The following is a 22,363-nucleotide window of genomic DNA, read 5'->3' on the forward strand; positions in this document are numbered from 1 at the left end:
ATTACATTATAATGTATATGTATCCAGAGAGCAACTGTAAAAGTTGTTTTCTCACCAACTAAAATTTAAGGACGGAATTCATAATATCACAAGAAAAGTTTTAAATACCATATGATGGCAACATAAATATGCAGGCAAAATAAGCTACACAATATAGCATGCTCTCTGCTAAACAAATGAATTCATGTAAGTCAAGTATACACATTCTCAAATAATAATAACTTGCATATTCCCCCCCCCCCCCCCCCTCTCTCTCTCTCTCTCTCTCTCTCTCTCTCTCTCTCTCTCTCTCTCTCTCTCTCTCTCTCTCTGAGGAATGTGTTGGACGGATTAAGTTTGAAACAGAAAAATTCTTCTGGTTGCATCTGCATTACAGCTGTACAGATGCATGACACAAAGGGCAGCTCTGTCGCACAATCATATCTTGTTCTGAAGCACAATGTTTGCATACACCACAGGTCCATACTGAGGACATGTCCAAAAGTGGTCTCCCAGTAGCAATACAACTAGGAAACTTTGTCCCACAACTTGGGCACATTCTAAACCTGTAATAGAAAAATTTAGTTTAACTGTGTTACTGAATAATAATAATAATAATAATAATAATAATAATAATAATAATGATTATATTAGTATAAAGGAATTTTTACACTTCAGATATTTTTTGCTAGACAAATGTCTATGGCAGACTACTGATCAGTAGAAAATGTATCTATCAGAACACTCATTAGTAAGTGACTACGATACTAATCAGTCCTCAGATTGTAAATAATCAATGATAAAGGTGAATGATAACTAGCACTGCTGTGCCATCCCAGAAGACAGTGTCTGTTATTAGCAGCCTTCAACTATTTTTAAGCAAAAGTGCTGGCTAGAGAAACACACAAATTGGATAAGCTGTAAATGACCTCACTGTTGACAGAACAATAAAAAAATTGAATTTTGTATGACATTCATATACTGTACAGAAATCTCTCTCTTATCCACAAATGGTTCATTCTGTTGACTTTGATTCACACCATGTAAAATAAATAGCAGTATGATCCAGCCACATTATTAGTCAAATCCCAAGCAACTCCAAGACAATAATTTCCAATCTATGTGCTTTAGAAAACAGCAACTGTGTGTGTGTGTGTGTGTGTGTGTGTTTGCGCGTACAAAAAAAGTCTGCGTGCACGCACACGCACACACACACACACACACACACACACACACACACACACACACACACACACACATATATATATATTTTTGGGGGGGGGGGGGGGTTCAAATCCGTATTGAGCTATGACGATTTACTTTTTTCCATGATTTACTTAAATTCCACCCCGCCCTCCCCACGTCCCATGATATTCAGAATGGTCCCTTCAATATGGGCATAGCTGATTTCATCCTCCAGTCTGACCTAACACCATGTTCCACACCTGATGGTCTCATACTAAACTTCTCTTTTTTATAATGTGCTGGACAATATATACACACCAATTTCAGCCTTCAAACCTTTAAAGAGTCAAAGGTATGTCCAAACTACCGACAGTTCCACAAGAAAGTATACACCATAACATTAAATTAACGTCTGCAGCAACAGCTCTGGTAGTGGTCTCAAATTTGTACTCAATGTGCTTTTGCACAGTGTTTGGATAAACAGTGTGAGAATTACATGTTTTGCTTTGTTGGATGCAGTTTTAGCTATTTGGACTTATTTGTAGCCAATTTAAACACTGAAAAAATGTGCAACATTTGTCAGAAATGCCTGCTGAGGTCCAGTAAGAAGCTGTTTGGTTCGAACAAGACACACTGGTTGCTTCAAACATCACAGCCATCTCTGTACAGTGTGTAAACAAGACAACGGGGTGTCCATCACGGGTTGGTCTGCAATGTCTCTGGATGCAAATCTGATCAAAAATCTTTCATATATTAAGATGAAGCTTAAAGGAAAGTCAATATATACTTTGAAGCAGCTGTCATATCAAATCAAGATGATATGGAGATCATTAATGAGAGAATATGCAGCATATCTCATGAAAAGCATGCCAAAAAGGTGCCAAGCTATCATCAACAATGGTGACAATTGCATTAACTATTAGATAAGTGTGCAATTAGTAATAACATGTACTTTCATGTAAACATATATGTATAATAGTGCCTTTCATTTCATACAAATAATGACGTACACTTTCTTGTGGAACTGACTGTAAATGTTGTGGCAAGAGAAATGTCATTTACTGCTATTCTGTAAGTCCACAGGGAAGTTACATATATTGTGACAATAGCTTTCTGTGCCATATTGACTTAATTTTGTAATACTGTATAATTACTCTTGGAACAACACTTTTCGTTTGTGGTAAGTGAAGATCACCTCCATATTAACCATTAGCTAAGGCTTCACTATGCGGAAATGTGAGTGAAATGCATCAAAACTTATTCTGGTTTTCAGGTTTGAGAAGTACTGGAACATGGAAAATGACATGCTTCAAAATAGGTTTTAGGTTTTAAGATATGTGTATAAAGACATAAAGACTTTAGTAGATGTACACAAAAAAGTGAATCATGAAATCTTTTGATACTACGCTCTTTTATTTAGTAACATTTGTATTAAGTTTAGAATGACATGAGATACTTAATGTAGAGTTCTGTGTAACACCTCTATGAAACATGAGTGTATTACAGTGTGAATTTTTCATTATGGGATGCACTTTAAAAATCATTATTTTGTACATGTACCTCATGGACAGATGTGTCCACATTACTACGGGAAGTTAGATTAGGGTTTAACATCTCTCTCATGAAGACAAGATCATTAGAGACAGGCAATGTTTGTAGGGTTTTCTGCAACACTATCAACTACTAAACTGACCACACCACATAATCTTGATATGTCTACATACAGTTAACTATGTCACCTCTCTCTCTCTCTCTCTCTCTCTCTCTCTCTCTCTCTCTCTCTCTCTCTCTCCCGACTAAGTTTCCTCTTTTTGATTGTTTTAACCTTCTTATCTTTCTATTACAAAAATTACATAAAACATGGTATGACTAATTTATTAGAAACATACATACTGGGTCCATATCTTTGCAATCAGAACGCACATGGAAGGAGAAATACGATAACGTAAATATTTTATTTACTCACTCATCTGGCACCATAGTCTCACAGGCAGTACATTCTGATCGGTTGAGTCTGGAGTCTTTTGGTGTATATTTTGTGAAAATATCCATTGCTAGGTCTTCATATTCTTGTCTCTTTGCTTCAGAAATCTGAAATTCAATGATAAAAAAAATCTAAATTATTTCAAATGCTTCTTGTGATATACAAGGAGACATCAAGTAGGAAACACTTTAATATGGTATGACAGCGGTTCTGCCAATAAAATACAAATTTGAAGAAAGGAGCCAGGAAACAGTAGATATGTAGCATGAGATATGTTTTTTCAATGATGAATTCTTCTCGGTTTATCAGCCAAGTGGTGGCATCGTCTTGTCACAATGTTTTGTACCCATCATCTTCTGGCATATGTTTTTTCAGTACCACTGAATCAATACCAATGAACCTTGAGGTTCTTACTTGCTCAACATTTAAAATTATATACATCTACATATACGTTTTCCAAGTCGTCTTGCAGTGTGTGGCAGATGTACATTTTGTTTCTATTATAGCAGTGAATAAGAATGGCTGCTGGTAAGATGTAAAATGCTCCAATTTATTTGATTTTTACCATCATGGCTATTAATGGCTATTATGTGAGACGTACGTGAATCGAATTTATTTTATTCCTATAATCTTCTTGGAATTTTATACTCGTGGACATTTAACAGTAAAACTCTACACAATGACCAACACTTCTCTTCTAACATCCACCAGTGGAGTTACTGAGCAACTCCACGATTCTCCTGTGCTGACTAAACAAATTGGTGACAAGATACACAAGTCTTTTAGAATCTTTTCTATCCACTCTTTTAATCCTACCCTGTAAGACTGATGAGCAATGCTCAAGAATCAAATGAACAGAGATTCTGTAAAATACTTTCTTCATGGATGAATTAAGTTTGCTTAGAATTCTTCCAATGAACTTTAGTCTGGCACTTGCATTTCCAGCAACTAGTGTTATGTGATCATTCCACCTTAATTCACTCTGTATGAAAGGTGGACCAATTTCTATTTTCTTTGCCAAGTTATTAGTTGGTCAGTTGAGTATGAAATTTGGGTGGTGAACATGACAAAATTTTAGTGTGTTTGGAGGAGATAAAAAAACTGGCCAGTTATGAGTAGGACTCACACTCTAAGGGTTCCATACAAACTAAATTGTGTATATAGACAGTTCATCCATCCCGGGAATTGAGATTCTTGCCAACTTTTGCCTGTTATTGACACTGATACTGGCAAGATATCAGCCCCAGGAATTCTATGTCGGTAACAAATGGCAAAATAAATATTTTTTGTATAATACAACTACAGATTACTAATTCTTCAATTTTTTTTCCTTTACTTGTGCTGTGAACCATGATTCCAGAGAAATTTCATGATTCTATGGTAATGGGACGTACTCTATAGGTTTTAATGAGTGAGTTTGCAAGTATAAAAATATGTGATACAAATGGCCGTATCTTTCAACTGCATTGACTTAGAAGCATCAAGTTTTTGCAGCACTAAGGGACCATAGACCTTAGCATGTGACATAAATTTCAACTCGATAACTCTACCTGTTCTTTGGAAAAAGGTGTCTTAACACACAAATGGACAGACATTCAGTTGGATAACTAATAAAATTACTTCATGTGATATAATTACAAATTAACAATTTTCTGATGTTGCCTTTTTGTTGTACTGTGAAATCTTGCTTGCTGCCAAATTTCATGATTCTAGGTCAATGACAAGTAGTCTATGGTTTTAATGAGCAAGTTTTCAAGTGTCAAAATATGCAACATAAATAGCCATATCTTTTGATTGCAATGCCAAGGGACCATGGACCTTACTATGTGGCATAAATTTCAACTTGATACATCTACCCATTACTGAGAAAAAGGGTTTTTTACAGTCAGAGAGACAGGCAAACAGACAACAAAGTGGTCCTATAAGAGTTCTATTTTTACCGATTGAGGTATGGAACCGGAAAAATGTCACAGGTGGAATATTCCCCTGTTAGTGAGTACATCAAGGTTTTGAAATTAGTGGCGATCAGAGATGGTGTTCACAGTGTTGTGTGATTAATATTGTTTTAGATATGTCGCTGAAAATGCCGTTCATTTGTGTATATGCACAACTGGCATCTGCATGCTAATGCTTGTCTAACAAGCTCAAAACAACAAGATATTTCACAAATAATGGCTTAAGCTTCAGCCAAAACAGAAAACCAGGTCTTCTGCAGCATCTATTGGTGTCTTGTACTCCAAAAGCCTGATCCCTCCCCACAAAAAGATATCCACTGTAGAAGGCGATGACATCATCAAGCATTAAGTATTGACATTAAGCTTTATATTCATAAAATAAGTGAATACACAAGGAAACACAAATCAAAAGTTGGGAAACAGTAGAAAGAATATCACTTGCAGAGTCTCCATTATGTGAGGAAACAAATTCTCAGACAAAAGTCGTTAACAGCAGTCATAAAAAAAAAAAAATCTGATGAAGATACATAGGTGACATCCAGGGAGCACAAAGTTAAAGTTGATACTAGTGGCAAACAGTTTGGCAAAGTGTTTCTATACTTTGCAGCACACTGCAACTGGACATGCCCACCACACAGTCCGAGGCTTATGCTGCTGTGGTCACATGCCTGCAATGCAACATCCCCTGGTGAGTGATCATCCCCAACCTCGTGAACATCTCTGATGTTTTAGTATCAACACCAGTACCAGACACTAAGAGGGACGATGAATAACATGTTCTCTCAGAGCCTTTCTACTGAAGCATTCTTGCAGTGCCAAGTACACTGAGCTGGAGCATAACAGCAGTAGTAGCAGTGAGGCATGTATGGCAGCATAACAGCTTGGACATATGTGGTTAATGGGACTGCTGATGAGCAGCACTACAAGCTGCTGACTAAAAGTGTAACTTCGTTTTTTGTGCTTTTTCCACTGGGGCTGAGCAGTGTGATAGAATAGCTAAGGGACTAGGCTACCATTCCAGGAGTCATTGGGTTAAAAATCTTCATCTGGCCATCCAAATTTAGATTTTATTTTTATTAAACTGATTTAGGTGAAAGACAGGACAGTCCCTTTTAAATGAACAAGGATGATTTTCTTTGACATTCCTGCCCAATCTTACCTTGTACTCCACTTATAATCTTGTTGACAACAATACTAGGTTAATCTTTTAAGCCAATGACTTCAGCATTGGGTACTAACGTGACAAGATGAGACACGACAGGAAGGGTAATGATGTAATGAAGAACAAAGAGCTTGATTCTTCCATTAACCCTTTCATGCTGGCATTGTGATAGTCGAGGCATGCACATGCACACTGTACAGTAAACTCCCCCCTATCCCCTGCCATGGGCTTTCTCTGTCCCTGCTTTCACACTCACAGTTTAATTACAATAGTAAGAAATTATTTTAAACACTTATTTGGGAAAATATTTCTATATATTCAAATGTTTCGATCTTCATTTTGAATAAAAAGGTTGTTCTGGATCTTTTGGACAATTCGTGTAATTTTTTTGTATCTTCTATTAAATTCACAGTTTCGGACACAGCAATGGTGGGGTGGATGCTTCATTATTTGAAACATGTGTTTAACATTATTTCTGACACTATTATGACAAAGGTAGTCACTACTCACCATATAGCAGAGATGCTGAGTTGCACATAGGCACAACAAAGCTTTCAGCCAAACAGCCCTTCATCAGAATTAGACGACACACACAAGTACACACACACATGTGCGCAAACACAACTCTCACACATGACCTCTGTCTGTGGCTGCCAAGACCACACTTGCCATCTCCGTTACACGGTGAGTAGCAACTATCCTTTTCACAATATTGTCATTACTCCATCCTGGATTTCCATTGTTTAAAGCTATTTTTGTTTACATGTGTACATTAATGTTCATTTACATTTGGTTTACATTATATTACATCAATTTCATCTCACAGAATGCTACATTTAAAAAAATTCTTCAGTTTATGATAAATTGTGAAGCACGGAAAGGCGCACAGTGTTGTATTGCATTCCTTACAACACATCTAAGTGAGGAGCTCACCACATCAGTAAAGAACTGAAACAAGGCAGGAAATCAGTAGTGCAACAGAAGCTGAAACTACACTTTAAAACTGATTGCAACTGTTATCTAGTGAGTCTACTGCTAACTCTACAGTCCTCCAACACAGCTGCTAGATGCTGGATAGGTCAAAATGTCCACAGACGTAGAGTTAGTGAAGCACATAAATACCAGGAGAGACAGAACTGCTACAGCTGAGCGGCACAGGTCCCTCTCGAGTTCTGCAGCAGTTCACCGGCTGAGCAGCACAGTCCTTCCTGATTTCTACAGGAGGTCACTGGTGCAAAAGGGTTAGTGGTGTTCTGTTTATGTTTTCTTTTTTGTGGAGGAAATTATATACTGAATCTCACTGTGGACACTGCTGTTACAGATTTTGTGTTGTATTGCATGCTCACCTCGTCTGCATCTTCAGGTTTTACCTTGGGCATGATTGCAGATTCAGTGGCTGTCCTCCTGTACAGGTTTTACAAATACATACTCAGGTACAAGTGGGACCTATTTCCTACAAGCTACATTATTTGAAACATTCTTTTCTACATCATTGAAAATTTTAAAACTTAAGATAACTGTTAGGATGTTTTAAATGATGTAGCTCGTGTCGCCTTCAGCTGCTTCACTGCCCCAAGGTAGGTTGTGTATTTCATCACCTAGATACAGAAGCTTTGATGGAAGCAGAACTGTGTCAACCACTCAAAACCATCTCTGCTACTGGAAATTGCGTGCAAGAAGCCACACACAAAAATAAAATCTCGGCCAATTTTTTAGGGTAAGTGCTGTGTCAGAAATACCTTTAGAAAAGACATTAATTAAACCCTTAACTGAAAAGTCACAAAGTCCATCATTACACCATAATGTCCAGTCATTCAGAAATAAGATTCAAATGCTGGAAGTGTTACTTCAGTCTCAAATAAATCCAGATGTAATATGTATTACCGAACACTGGCTGTCTAAAGAAGAAATTCAGTCAACCTCTATTCCAAGGTACTCATTAACAAGCTTCTATTGTAGGAATTTCTCCACACATGGCGGTACTGCTATATTTGTAAAGGACCAGATAAAATTCAGTGAGGTAGGCCTAAATGAACAGATTGCATTATCTGAAGATAAGAAATTTGAGCTTTCTATGGTTAAGCTGCCTGAACTAAACTATATAATTATAAATGTATACAGAGCACCAAGTAGTAATATTCCAAATTTTATGACCAAATTAGAAGTTCTGCTGAATAGTGTCAGCTCATTAAATATGAGAATAATACTTTGTGGCGATTTTAACATTGATTTATCAAAAAACAGTAATGCTAAACTTGATTTGTTAAACATGACCAAATCCTTTAATATGATCCCCACAATACACTCTCCAACAAGATCAACAGAGCATACTGATTCAATAATTGATCAAATCTTCATAACTGATACTGGTTACAAATTCACTGGCAAAGTACTGAGCATGGGACACAGTGACCATGATGCTCAGCTACTGAGCGTTGACATGGAAAATAGTAAAATCAGCCCCAAAAAAGTATTTCAAAGAAGAAACTTTTCAGATGGCAATATTAGGATTTTTAACTTCCTATTAGCTAAGGAAAATTGGGACAGTGTTTACATGCAAACAACTGTTGATAATATGTTCTTAAGCTTCCATAACACCTTCCTTTATTACTTTAATACAGCATTTCCTTTTGAAACAAAAACTTCAAGCAATCAAAATAGAAAGTTGTGGGTAACAAAAGGAATCAAAATTTCTAGTGAGACAAACAGATTTCTCCAATATTGCTCCAAAAAATACATAGTCACTGAAGAATTTTCTGACTATTGTAAAGCCTACAAAAAAAACTTATCTTAGAGTGATTAGACAGGCAAAACTTTTATGGAATGACAATTTCATAAGAAACTCTTCAAACAAAATGAAAGCTATGTGGAAAGTTATTAAAAAAGAAACTTGTAGTTCAACACCTAAAAAGGAAAACATTTCTCTAACACTTAATGACTCTAAGGTCACAGATCCATACACAGTTGTAAACAAGTTCAATGAATATTTCACCTCACTAGCAGAAGATCTCATTCAGGCAAACTGCAAGGTATCGTTCTTCAATTCCACCAATACGTCAAACAACACTAATGCTACAATGTTTGTTTATGAAACAAACCCTGATGAAATTATGAACATAATAAAATTGTTATGCAATAAAATCTCTAGTGGCTATGATGAAGTACCTGACCTCATATTAAAGGTGTGTGCTCCCCATATAGTAAAGCCATTATCAACCATCTACAACCAATCATTAAAAACTGGCATTTTTCCAGATGTTCTCAAAATAGCTAAAGTCTCACCATTACTAAAGAAAGGTTCCCCTGATTTAGTATCAAATTATAGACCATTATCCATATTAAGCATCTTTTCAAAAATCCTGGAAAAACTTTTTTATGACAGGCTTATAAATTTCATAAAAAACCACGCACCAATCAGCATCCAACAACATGGTTTTAGTACATCTTTATCCACCCAGACAGCAATTTTTGAACTGTTGGACCACATACTGAAATCAACTGACCAACATAATATAGCTGCAGGTATCTTCTTAGATCTCTCTAAAGCCTTTGACGTACTAGATCATAAAATACTGCTTGCTAAATTGGAAAGAAGAGGAATAAGAGGTGTGGCTCACAACTGGCTATGCTCTTACCTACAAAACCGCAGACAGAAAGTATCACTTCAATACGATATTAATGTACAGAATAAAATAAATAACACAGTTTTCCTCTCGGAGGAAAGAACAATAAGATATGGTGTTACCCAGGGTTCTGTTCTAGGGCCATTACTTTTCCTCATTTACATAGATGATCTTGTTGACCGTATGAGCCCACAAAAAACTATCCTGTTTGCTGATGATACAAGCATAGTGTTGACTGGATCTAGCCCTGAATCCCTTCAGACAATATCTGATAACTCTATGGAAAAACTTTCTGAGTGGTTTAATAAAAATGGCCTAATTGTTAATAGTGGGAAAACTGTATGTATCAACTTCCATCTAATTCCCACATCCAGTCAAAAAACTATCCAAGTAAAGTTAAATAATGATAAAATTGAAAATGTAAATGCAACAAAATTTTTGGGTCTATGGGTCCAACAAAATTTCAAATGGGACACACATATAAACAACTTATCAAAGAAACTCTCATCATTGTGCTATGGACTAAGAATACTAAAATCTACTACAAGTAAATCCACACTAATGCAAGCATACCATGCGCAGTTCCACTCATTGCTCCGCTATGGAATCATCTTTTGGGGAAATTCAACTCGCAGCACAAATATATTTAAACTACAAAAAAGAGCACTGAGGATAATCTGGGGCCTCAAAAAGCTGGAATCCTGTAAATGTAAATTTATAAAACTTAATGTTCTAAGTATCCCATCCCTATTCATTCAAGAAACAATCCTATTCACCAGGGAATACCTCTCAAGAACAGGCAAATTAATCCAAAACAATGATATACACACTCATTATACCAGAGGGCAATCTAATATCCATCAAATTTTTTCAAGGACATCATCATACCAAAAATATATAACTCATCTGGGTGTCGTATTACACAATAAAATTCCAGAACAAATAAAAACTGCTCCAGATACAATATTTAAAAATAAACTAAAGGCATTTCTGACAAAGCACTGTTTCTATTCAGTACAAGAATTCCTGGAAATGAAAAATTATAAAGTTCCTTTGTAAAATACTGTGATTAGAGTAAAACATTCTGTAGAAAAAATAATAACCTAATTTCTACTATACACAACTATGTTTCAGTTTCACTTCACAAAATTTTTCAACTTGCTTTTGAATGTACAAGTACACATTCTATTAGTATTAAAACTTAATTGTCTGTGAAATATCAATGTTAATTTCATGTTTAATGTAGTTTTTAAATGACATTGTCCTTCTGTTGTGTTTCCAGTTGACATTTTCACTATTCTGTAATCTCAGTGATTATTTGTGTAAATTTAAAGTAGCACTACATTGCCTACATGTTTCTTAGTTCCCCATGTAAATTGTTTGTATTCTCTATATGTGAAGTTACTATATTCATCAATGAACAATTTTGTGTACATTTTTTAAATGGCAGTCCATTGCCTATTTTTTTTTCTCCAAACTACATATTTGTTAATAAAAATGACTTGTCCTATATCATGTGTACTTTGTACAATATGTGATCCACAGGATAAATAAATACAAATACACTCCTGGAAATGGAAAAAAGAACACATTGACACCGGTGTGTCAGACCCACCATACTTGCTCCGGACACTGCGAGAGGGCTGTACAAGCAATGATCACACGCACGGCACAGCGGACACACCAGGAACCGCGGTGTTGGCCGTCGAATGGCGCTAGCTGCGCAGCATTTGTGCACCGCCGCCGTCAGTGTCAGCCAGTTTGCCGTGGCATACGGAGCTCCATCGCAGTCTTTAACACTGGTAGCATGCCGCGACAGCGTGGACGTGAACCATATGTGCAGTTGACGGACTTTGAGCGAGGGCGTATAGTGGGCATGCGGGAGGCCGGGTGGACGTACCGCCGAATTGCTCAACACGTGGGGCGTGAGGTCTCCACAGTACATCGATGTTGTCGCCAGTGGTCGGCGGAAGGTGCACGTGCCCGTCGACCTGGGACCGGACCGCAGCGACGCACGGATGCACGCCAAGACCGTAGGATCCTATGCAGTGCCGTAGGGGACCGCACCGCCACTTCCCAGCAAATTAGGGACACTGTTGCTCCTGGGGTATCGGCGAGGACCATTCGCAACCGTCTCCATGAAGCTGGGCTACGGTCCCGCACACCGTTAGGCCGTCTTCCGCTTACGCCCCAACATCGTGCAGCCCGCCTCCAGTGGTGTCGCGACAGGCGTGAATGGAGGGACGAATGGAGACGTGTCGTCTTCAGCAATGAGAGTCACTTCTGCCTTAGTGCCAATGATGGTCGTATGCGTGTTTGGTGCCGTGCAGGTGAGCGCCACAATCAGGACTGCATACGACCGAGGCACACAGGGCCAACACCCGGCATCATGGTGTGGGGAGCGATCTCCTACACTGGCCGTACACCACTGGTGATCGTCGAGGGGACACTGAATAGTGCACGGTACATCCAAACCGTCATTGAACCCATTGTTCTACCATTCCTAGACCGGCAAGGGAACTTGCTGTTCCAACAGGACAATGCACGTCCGCATGTATCCCGTGCCACCCAACGTGCTCTAGAAGGTGTAAGTCAACTACCCTGGCCAGCAAGATCTCCGTATCTGTCCCCCATTGAGCATGTTTGGGACTGGATGAAGCGTCGTCTCACGCGGTCTGCACGTCCAGCACGAACGCTGGTCCAACTGAGGCGCCAGGCGGAAATGGCATGGCAAGCCGTTCCACAGGACCACATCCAGCATCTCTACGATCGTCTCCATGGGAGAATAGCAGCCTGCATTGCTGCGAAAGGTGGATATACACTGTACTAGTGCCGACATTGTGCATGCTCTGTTGCCTGTGTCTATGTGCCTGTGGTTCTGTCAGTGTGATCATGTGATGTATCTGACCCCAGGAATGTGTCAATAATGTTTCCCCTTCCTGGGACAATGAATTCACGGTGTTCTTATTTCAATTTCCAGGAGTGTAGATTCCTTGAACTTTTTCTTCCTCAGCAAAGATTGAGTAATTGCCTGCTCTAATATGGATGATTATGCTGGCACATTTATCAGGGACATGAAAGGGGTACCACGCCCATGAAATCCATGCCACATTTCACACAAGTCACTGTGCCCACATAATACAAAAGGAGTGTGCCCAAACTGCTGGAACTTGTAACATTTCTTTGTATTTATAATGTATGGGTGTATCTTGAGGCACAGAAAACATAATTTCATATATTCAGGTAACACAAGAAATCAAAAGTAAAAGTGATGTCTTTTTCAGTTTACCGTTTGTCTTTCTCATCGATAAATACGAGGGCAGTTCAATAAGTAATGCAACACATTTTTTTTCTGAAACAGGGGTTGTTTTATTCAGCATCGAAATACACCAGGTTATTCCCCAATCTTTTAGCTACACAACACTATTTTTCAACGTAATCTCCATTCAATGCTACGGCCTTACGCCACCTTGAAATGAGGGCCTGTATGCCTGCACGGTACCATTCCACTGGCCGATGTCGGAGCCAACGTCGTACTGCATCAATAACTTCTTCATCATCCGCTTAGTGCGTCCCACGGATTGCGTCCTTCATTGGGCCAAACATATGGAAATCCGACGGTGCGAGATCGGGGCTGTAGGGTGCATGAGGAAGAACAGTCCACTGAAGTTTTGTGAGCTCCTCTCGGGTGCGAAGACTTGTGTGAGGTCTTGCGTTGCCATGAAGAAGGAGAAGTTCATTCTGATTTTTGTGCCTACGAACACGCTGAAGTCGTTTCTTCAATTTCTGAAGAGTAGCACAATACACTTCAGAGTTGATCGTTTGACCATGGGGAAGGACATCGAACAGAATAACCCCTTCAGCGTCCCAGAAGACTGTAACCATGACTTTACCGGCTGAGGGTATGGCTTTAAACTTTTTCTTGGTAGGGGAGTGGGTGTGGCGCCACTCCATTGATTGCCGTTTTGTTTCAGGTTCGAAGTGATGAACCCATGTTTCATCGCCTGTAACAATCTTTGACAAGAAATTGTCACCCTCAGCCACATGACGAGCAAGCAATTCCACACAGATGGTTCTCCTTTGCTCTTTATGGTGTTCGGTTAGACAACGAGGGACCCAGCGGGAACAAACCTTTGAATATCCCAACTGGTGAACAATTGTGACAGCACTACCAACAGAGATGTCAAGTTGAGCACTGAGTTGTTTGATGGTGATCCGTCGATCATCTCGAACGAGTGTGTTCGCACGCTCCGCCATTGCAGGAGTCACAGCTGTGCACAGCCGGCCCGCACGCGGGAGATCAGACAGTCTTGCTTGACCTTGCGGCGATGATGACACACGATTTGCCCAATGACTCACCGTGCTTTTGTCCACTGCCAGATCACCGTAGACATTCTGCAAGCGCCTATGAATATCTGAGATGCCCTGGTTTTCCGCCAAAAGAAACTCGATCACTGCCCGTTGTTTGCAACGCACATCTGTTACAGACGCCATTTTAACAGCTCCGTACAGCGCTGCCACCTGTCTGAAGTCAATGAAACTATACGAGACGAAGCGGGAATGTTTGAAAATATTCCAAAAGAAATTTCCGGTTTTTTCAACCAAAATTGGCCGAGAAAAAAAAGTGTTGCATTACTTATTGAACTGCCCTCGTATAAATGGCGTTCAAAAACTTTTGCACAGTCGTATATAATTTTTTTTATTTTTTGCAGGAGGAGAATGAAATTTTTTGTGAATATACTTGTAACATTTAGCTATACATTGAGCCTACTCAATGTAGCCTCCATCAGCTGGCCCAACGTTCTTTCCACGATGTAAATCCACTTTGGTAAAATTCTAGGGATTGACTTTTACACCATCACTTGACACAGAAAATAAGGTCTTTTTCACTATCAAATGTTTTATCGTGTAGGTGGGCCTTCAGACAACCAAAGATGCAAAAATCAGACGAAGTCAAGTCCGGACTGTAGGGAGGATGAGGAACAATTTTCCAACCCATTTTCCTGATTTTATCTTGCGTCATATGGGCAGTATAGGGTTTGGCATTGTCATGGTGTAGTCTGACAAGCTGACCCTGAAGCTGTGGTCTGTGGGTCTTGATGACACATCACAGCTTGTCCAATGACAAACAGTAACGGTCCTGGTTAATTGTGGAGTCAGGTTCCAAAAAGTCAATGAAAATGAAACTACACTGATCCCAGAAGAAGGAGGCCACCATCTTTCGGCCTGCTGTTCATGAAAGTCTGTTTCTTCTTCCAAGGGCCAGTCCACGGATTGGGTTTTGCTCTCAGTTTGGACAAAAACAACCATGTTTCATCCTGGATAATGACACCGTCAAAACACAGTTTCCACTCTTCAGTAAAGGTCTTCACGAGACCCTTGCGCCCATTCTTCCTCATCGTTTTCATTTCTCTTGTCCATAATCTAGGCACCCAATCTGAACAGATTTTGCTGTACCCTAGTGACTGTACCAGTGATACCACACTACCCAGTGACAAATGAGTCATTTCAGCACACTGTCGTGTCATCACATATGTAATTTTGGATGATTTGATCAATGGTCTCCTTATTCACATCACTCACTGCCATCGATGGTCTATTGCATCGTGGATTGTCCAGTAGAGAGAAATCACCTTCTTCAAACCTCTGCAACCACCGTTGGATACTGCTGCGATCCACTGTGTCCTCCTCACAAACAGGGAGCAACTTCCTGTGAATCAATGAGCAGAGTCATCGCCGGTCTTGGAGAGGAACTCCCTCACCACCCGTTGTCGCAATCTGACATCTACTTCACGGTCCATTATGGCTCACTTGTAAATAAAAGAGAATACTTTTATATACCAACTTGGAACATTTAGCTATAAGTAATTCTCCTCTTGCAAAAAAAAAAAAGAAAGTACAACTGTGCAAAACTTTTTGAACACCCTTTGTATACCTCATTTTGACTTCTTTAGGAGTTCATAAGTTATCATGGCTTCAGCTATACACCCTATCACATGAGTTATTATCAAATGTTTTCTAAGAGCATTACTTTTAAGAAGATTACTGACCTGATGAAAAGCTCTTGAGTTACCTTTTTTATTAGATACAAAAATCTTTTAACACAATGGGCATGTCTTGTTACTTTAGTTCAACTTACTTACCGCTACCCTCTTGGTTTCTCTTAAGGGATCACTAGGTCCAACAGAATCACTTGGAGTGTTTTAGAATTGATCAACAGGTTCCATATTTTTCTTGTGAACTATAAAGAGTGCTGAGTCAAAGTTCAATGGTTGGGTAGAAAGCTAACACACAAGTCAAGCTGGATTCAATCAGGGTAAAAACTGAGTAAGTGAGGTAAATTTTTTTAAAATTTTTTAAACACGTTTGCTACTGTCACTAATAACCTTTCAGCCAGCAAGGCCTTTGTCGAAAATAGTGCGCGCACACACCCACCCACCCACCCACCCACCCGCACGCACGCACGCACGCACGCACGCACACACACACGACAGCAGTCTCTGGCAACTGGAGCCACACTCATAATTAATTATTACTCATAATTATTAAAGACACATCAACTCTCTGCTTTTGAAAGACTACAAATACTTTCTTTTCAGGGTATGTGTCTGATGAATAACAATGGTGCATCTGCAGTACTCTTGCAACTACTCTGGCACATTTATGGAGATGGTGTTTACAGGCCCCTATATCCGTAAAACAGTTTAACAATACAACTGCTGAGTAACTGGAAGCTTACTGTTTCAAGAGATTCAAGTTTGATAAACGCTTTAGAACAAACTCCAAATGCCTTATTTGCACTGCTGGCTAATGCAAGTATGCAATATACATCCTCAGATTCAAGTATATCTTCATATTCACGTAGATGGAGGGCAGTTTTCATTGCAGCTTCAAAATTGCCTGTAAAAAGAGGTATCAAATCTTAATAGCTCCCAAAATGTTTGGATTCTCAAGCAGAAATATGGCATATAAATTATCTCATACATCTACTGCATTGTGAGATCTAAAGAACATTGATTTATTACATTATTTATCACACAACAACTGCAAGATTAAATATAACTGAAACATGAACTAGTAAAAGCTATACTGCAAAAGTATTCAGAACATCATTTGATACTCCATAATATTCAAGTAATGACATTATTTTGTACCAGAAATTGCAATACTAGAATAAGAAAACCATTTACAAGATTTCACAGTAATTTCATAAATGATATTCTTTTCCGTATGAAATTACTGTGAAATATTGTAAATGGTTTCCTTATTCTTATATCACAAGGCAATATCTACCAGAGGCAGAATGCAAAATTTCACCTAAACCAAAGAACTGTTGAGGAGGTGAGCTGTGCCCATCATGTAAATAAATGATAGCTGTTGTGGTAATTAAAATACTACAGTTTCTGTTTTTCCTTATGCAGTTTTTGGTTACAGGGTATTGGTTACTAATAAAGCCTTTTTTCACCCTGTTGTGCAATTTAACACAATCTGCCCAGTAAGGATGGAAGGTATGCTGGCTAAGGGCCGGGAGGGAGAGCCAGCTAGGGAATGGGAAATGAATGCAGCACTCATTAGCTCACCCTGAAGAAGACATGAGGAGTTGTGTGTGGCATGCAGTAGAGAGTAGATTGGGAGGGTGAGCTGGAGTAGAAGAAGAAGGGAACTGCAGAGATGATGTGTGTGTGCAATGAATTATGTGGAGTTGGGTACCCATACCCAAGTGCTAGAAGAGACTGAGGTCATGAGGATTGTGGGATCAAGAGATGTGGTGTAAGGATAATTCCTGTCTATATAATTCAGAGAAGCTAGGAGCTGGTCCCAGGAGAAGGGTCTATAGGACTCGGGTAACAAAGCAGCAAAGCACCCATTGATGTCAAGCAGTTTTGCTCAGCACCCTGTTCTGCCACCAGGTGGGCAACTGTGTTCTTGACCATGGTTTTTGGCAGTGGTCTTTCATTTTGGTGAACCCTTTGTTTGTGCTCATACCCACATTAAGGTTGGGCAAAAGTTAAAGTGAAACTGGCATATGAAGTGACTGTTTCCACCTATGGCCCTGCCTCTAACAGTGAAAGATATGCCTGTGACTGGAATGGAATAAGATGAGCTGGGTGGGAGCACTAGACAGCTCTAGCACCTGGGTCTTTCATATGATCCATGAGACATGGGGCTGGGAGTATATGTGGCATAAGGATATTGTTTTTATAGCAGAATACCACTGAGAGAAGTGACAAGAATTGTGGTTAAGATCCTCCTCATTTCTGGGCATGATGATAGTTGCAGAAGCCTTGGCAAAAGACGTTAAATTTTTGTAGCCCTGGGATGCTACTGGATAGCAAATGTGGCGCAGTCTTGCATCTAGCGAGTGGGAGAGGTTTGAGGATTGGTGGTAAGTGTGAATCTGACCAAGTACAGCTTTATTTCCACTACTCAAACTTAAATTCGCAACTTTTTGGGGTCAATAATAATAGTGTTTAATTAATTACACTGTGGAGGCAATTAATTGGATGATAATTTAATATGTCTCATTAATTTTGCAGATCATTTTAATGTACCGACACAGTCATGGCAAGTATCAGGCTGGTTCCTAATTTCCACCTTTTATACGCAAGAAACAAATAGGTAAAACATACATACAGGCATGTGCGCCATAATACATATGTCTGCTTGTGTCTGTGTGTGTGTGGATGGATGTGTGTGTGTGTGTGCGAGTGTGTACCCGTCCTTTTTTCCCCCTAGGGTAAGTCTTTCCGCTCCCGGGATTGGAATGACTCCTTACCCTCTCCCTTAAAACCCACATCCTTTCGTCTTTCCCTCTCCTTCCCTCTTTCCTGATGAGGCAACAGTTTGTTGCGAAAGCTTGAATTTTGTGTGTATGTTTGTGTTTGTTTGTGTGTCTGTTGACCTGCCAGCACTTTCATTTGGTAAGTCACATCATCTTTGTTTTTGGATATATAATACATGAAGGTTCACACAGGTTACAATATGTGTAAGTACACAGTGGAAACTGCTACAAAAAAAAATCAATGAGATTTGTGGAAAATGTTGGGTAATATGCACTGGAAACTGGTAATCACGAAAAGGTGATACTTACTCTATTAGTATCTGAGACCTTTGACAACACTAATCAATAGACATTGATTATCTATCACATACTTTATCACTCACTTTCACAATGATTTTTGTATCTGACAAGGGGAGGCCACGATGTTTGGAACACAGATTTACTGCAAACTTCGTACACTTGTGGTACTCCATGAGGACAACAAAATGTGTAAGCAGTAGCATGTACTTCTCAAGCGTTATTGAGAAAATCGCAAGATAATTTCAGTCATCAAATATGTACATGTGCGTGGCCGTTATTGTCACGAAGCAGCGGCATCTGAGTGGTTAGTGTCCAAGCCCAGTAGGACGTTGGTCACTAGATCAAATCCCGTTCATCACTCCCCCCCCATAAAATCTCTTGATATTCATACAAGTGGTTCTCTTTTCTCCAAAGGTCTCTTTAATTTTCCTGTAGGCAGTATCTATCTTACCCCTAGTGAGATAAGCCTCTACATCCTTACATTTGTTCTCTAGCCATCCCTGCCTAGCCATTTTGCACTTCCTGTCGATCTCATTTTTGAGACGTTTGTATTCCTTTTTGCTTGCTTCATTTACTGCATTTTTATATTTTCTCCTTTCATCAAATAAATTCAATATTTCTTCTGTTACCCAAGGATTTCTACTAGCCCTCGTCTTTTTACCTACTTGAGCCTCTGCTGCCTTCACTACGTCATCCCTCAAAGCTACCCATTCTTCTTCTACTGTATTTCTTTCCACCATTCCTGTCAATTGTTCCCTCATGCTCTCCCTGAAACTCTGTACAACCTCTGGTTTAGTCAGTTTACCCATGTCCCATCTCCTTAAATTCTCACCTTTTTGCAGTTTCTTCAGTTTTAATCTACAGTTCATAACCAATAGATTGTGGTCAGAGTCCACATCTGTCCCTGGAAATGTCTTACAATTTAAAACCTGGTTCCTAAATCTCTGTCTTACCATTATATAATCTATCTGAAACCTGTCAGTATCTTCAGGCTTCTTCCATATATACAACCTCCTACGCGAAGAAAGAAAAATTCTTATTAATAATAGATTCTTTGGGGTGGGTGGGGGGGGGGGGGTCAGACGAATCCTGGTTTGTACAACGAAATTTTCACCGATGACGAAGGACTTGGAACATGTATGGTTAAAGTCGTACCTCCGAAATGCATGCCAATTTGCCAACTGTGTGATGTTCATTTCTACAGGCAAGTTAAACATTTCATTAAACATCTTCAAAATTGTTCTTATTTAATCGAAAGAAAATGAGTAATTGCTTCTCATGTAGACACTATTAAAATACTCTCGATACTGCATGACCAATTACCAGTGTCGATATTCAAGGAAATGTTGTGTTATGCATGGTATGCTTCCAAATTATCGGATGAAAGAGAGGTTTTTAAAAATGTTAGCGAGGTTTATTATTCCATGGAAAACCTCAAAAGACCTTGTGTGGAAACATAGTATATATTCAATGCAGCTGCTGCCATTTAACTTTATGTTTTCTATGTTTTTACGAGAAATACCATCCTGAAACTTGTAATGTTGAAAGCGACGATTAGTTGTACATCTTTTGAAAGCTGTCTGTGGCAGTCAAAACTTGCAGGTAACAAGTAGTTTTGGGCTCCTTCCAGGTATAAGGGATTTCTCAAATCACGGAAAAGCAAACATTTTCAATATCACTTTATGCGTTTATATGGTTTATATGGTGTGGAGACCTGGACACTGAGGAAGGAAGATGAAAGAAGATTGGAGGCACTAGAGATGTGGATATGGAGAAGACTGGAAAAAGTGAAATGGGAAGACCGAGTAAGGACTGAAGAAGTATTAAGAAGGGTTGGAGGAGAAAGAAACATGCTGAAAGTCACCAGAAAGAGTAAAAACATAACTGGATTGGGCGTTGTTTGAGGAGGGACTGTTTATTGAAGGAGGGAGTAGAAGGAATGGTGGAGGGGAAAAGGGGAAGAGCAAGAAGAACATATCAAATGCTGGACAATATCAAAGGAGACAAATATTCAAAAATGAAAAGACTGGCTATGGACAGACAAAAGTGGAAGAGGCTTAACCCATGACAAGACCTACCGTAAGGCAGAATACCATATTACTACTACTACTTATGCGTCTGGTCGTTTACTAGTCGATAGTTATGAATATTATATTATTTGTGATAACAAAAATTTGTAGACTGCCAAATAACATTGTAAATTTAATAAAAGTTCATCTGATTACACGTATTTTTCCCATTATATCAATTGTAATATAAATATTAAAGAATATGACTGTAAAAAAAGAAGAAGAAGAAGAAGAAGAAGAAGAAGAAGAAGAAGAAGTGACAAATGGGACTCAATCCAACGACCTAGGATTACGGGGCTTGGACGCTAACCACTCAGCTGCCACCGCTTTATGATAATAAAGGCCACACACAGGTACATATTTGATGACTGAAATTATCTTGCGATTTTCTCAATAACTCTTGAGAAGTACGCGCTACTCCTTACACATTTTGTTGTCCTCACAGAGTACTATGAGTGTACAAAGTTTGCAGTAAATCCGCATTCCAAACATCATGGCCTCCCCTTGTGAGTGATGTTATGTTGCCTGTGATTGAAATTACATTTTAAATAGTAGCTCCATTCATAGCTGCCCACTGAGTTGAACCTTCCATGACATAATGGTAAAAACACACCTACAATTGTAACAAACAAAGGCTATCTGGAAAATAATACTGGAACAGTCAAAGCAAATTTATCAGAAGATTATCATCTTCTAAGGATATGATAAATATAAAACAGTTGGATGTTTGTAATGAAATTTTACTTTTACCACGTTTCGATACTGACTACGGGTGTCTTCATCCATAATTACCTACAAAGATCATAAATAAATAGCAATATACATAAAAATAAGAATAAACAGTTTTTATTCTGAACAGATTTATAAGAAAGTTGTACTCATTGTTGCACCTAACAGACAAATTTAAGAGCAATAATACTTGTCACATAACAATACGTATTTAAGAAGTTAATTTTAAAACCACATAAAATTAAAGTCACTGAAACTGACATAAGCTGCTAACTGCCAGTAAAATTATAGTTACATCATGTAGCACAGTACACATTGCTAAGGGCTGCTATAGGAAACAGTTACTGGAGGTGATATCAGCCTAAGAGGCTCCCATGCTGGAGCTGCCACAATGTGGACATGAAACAAGTCATGCCATCTAATTGCTACCAGCTACTTTATTTATGAAAAATATTTTAAACAGCATATAAGTGTTTATCTCGTGTATCAGTAGCCATTAGTATGCACAATGGAAGATTATACGAGACAATGCAACAGCAAATATCACGTACATTTCTGTATGAAACAAATACAATGTAATAAATGAAAAAGTGGT

The 22,363-nt window shown here is 38.9% G+C and overlaps 1 protein-coding gene across 2 annotated transcripts in view; it reads right to left on the reverse strand.

The window, feature by feature from the left end:
* Positions 1 to 265: 265 nt before the first annotated feature.
* The window catches only part of LOC126260758 (WD repeat-containing protein 35), a 208,913-nt gene continuing 186,815 nt past the window's right edge, over positions 266 to 22,363 (reverse strand). For both annotated transcript variants that reach the window (XM_049958106.1, XM_049958100.1), the window contains exons 21-23: positions 16,628 to 16,788; positions 3,131 to 3,255; positions 266 to 545 (exon numbers count right to left, since the gene is read on the reverse strand). In XM_049958106.1, the coding sequence (XP_049814063.1) occupies positions 371 to 545; positions 3,131 to 3,255; positions 16,628 to 16,788 (461 nt within the window). In that variant the 3' untranslated portion in view covers positions 266 to 370. The remainder of the gene's footprint in view (positions 546 to 3,130; positions 3,256 to 16,627; positions 16,789 to 22,363) is intronic.

The sequence above is a fragment of the Schistocerca nitens genome, chromosome 1, assembly GCF_023898315.1.
Source record: "Schistocerca nitens isolate TAMUIC-IGC-003100 chromosome 1, iqSchNite1.1, whole genome shotgun sequence".
In the NCBI taxonomy this organism is placed as follows: Eukaryota; Metazoa; Arthropoda; class Insecta; order Orthoptera; family Acrididae; genus Schistocerca; species Schistocerca nitens.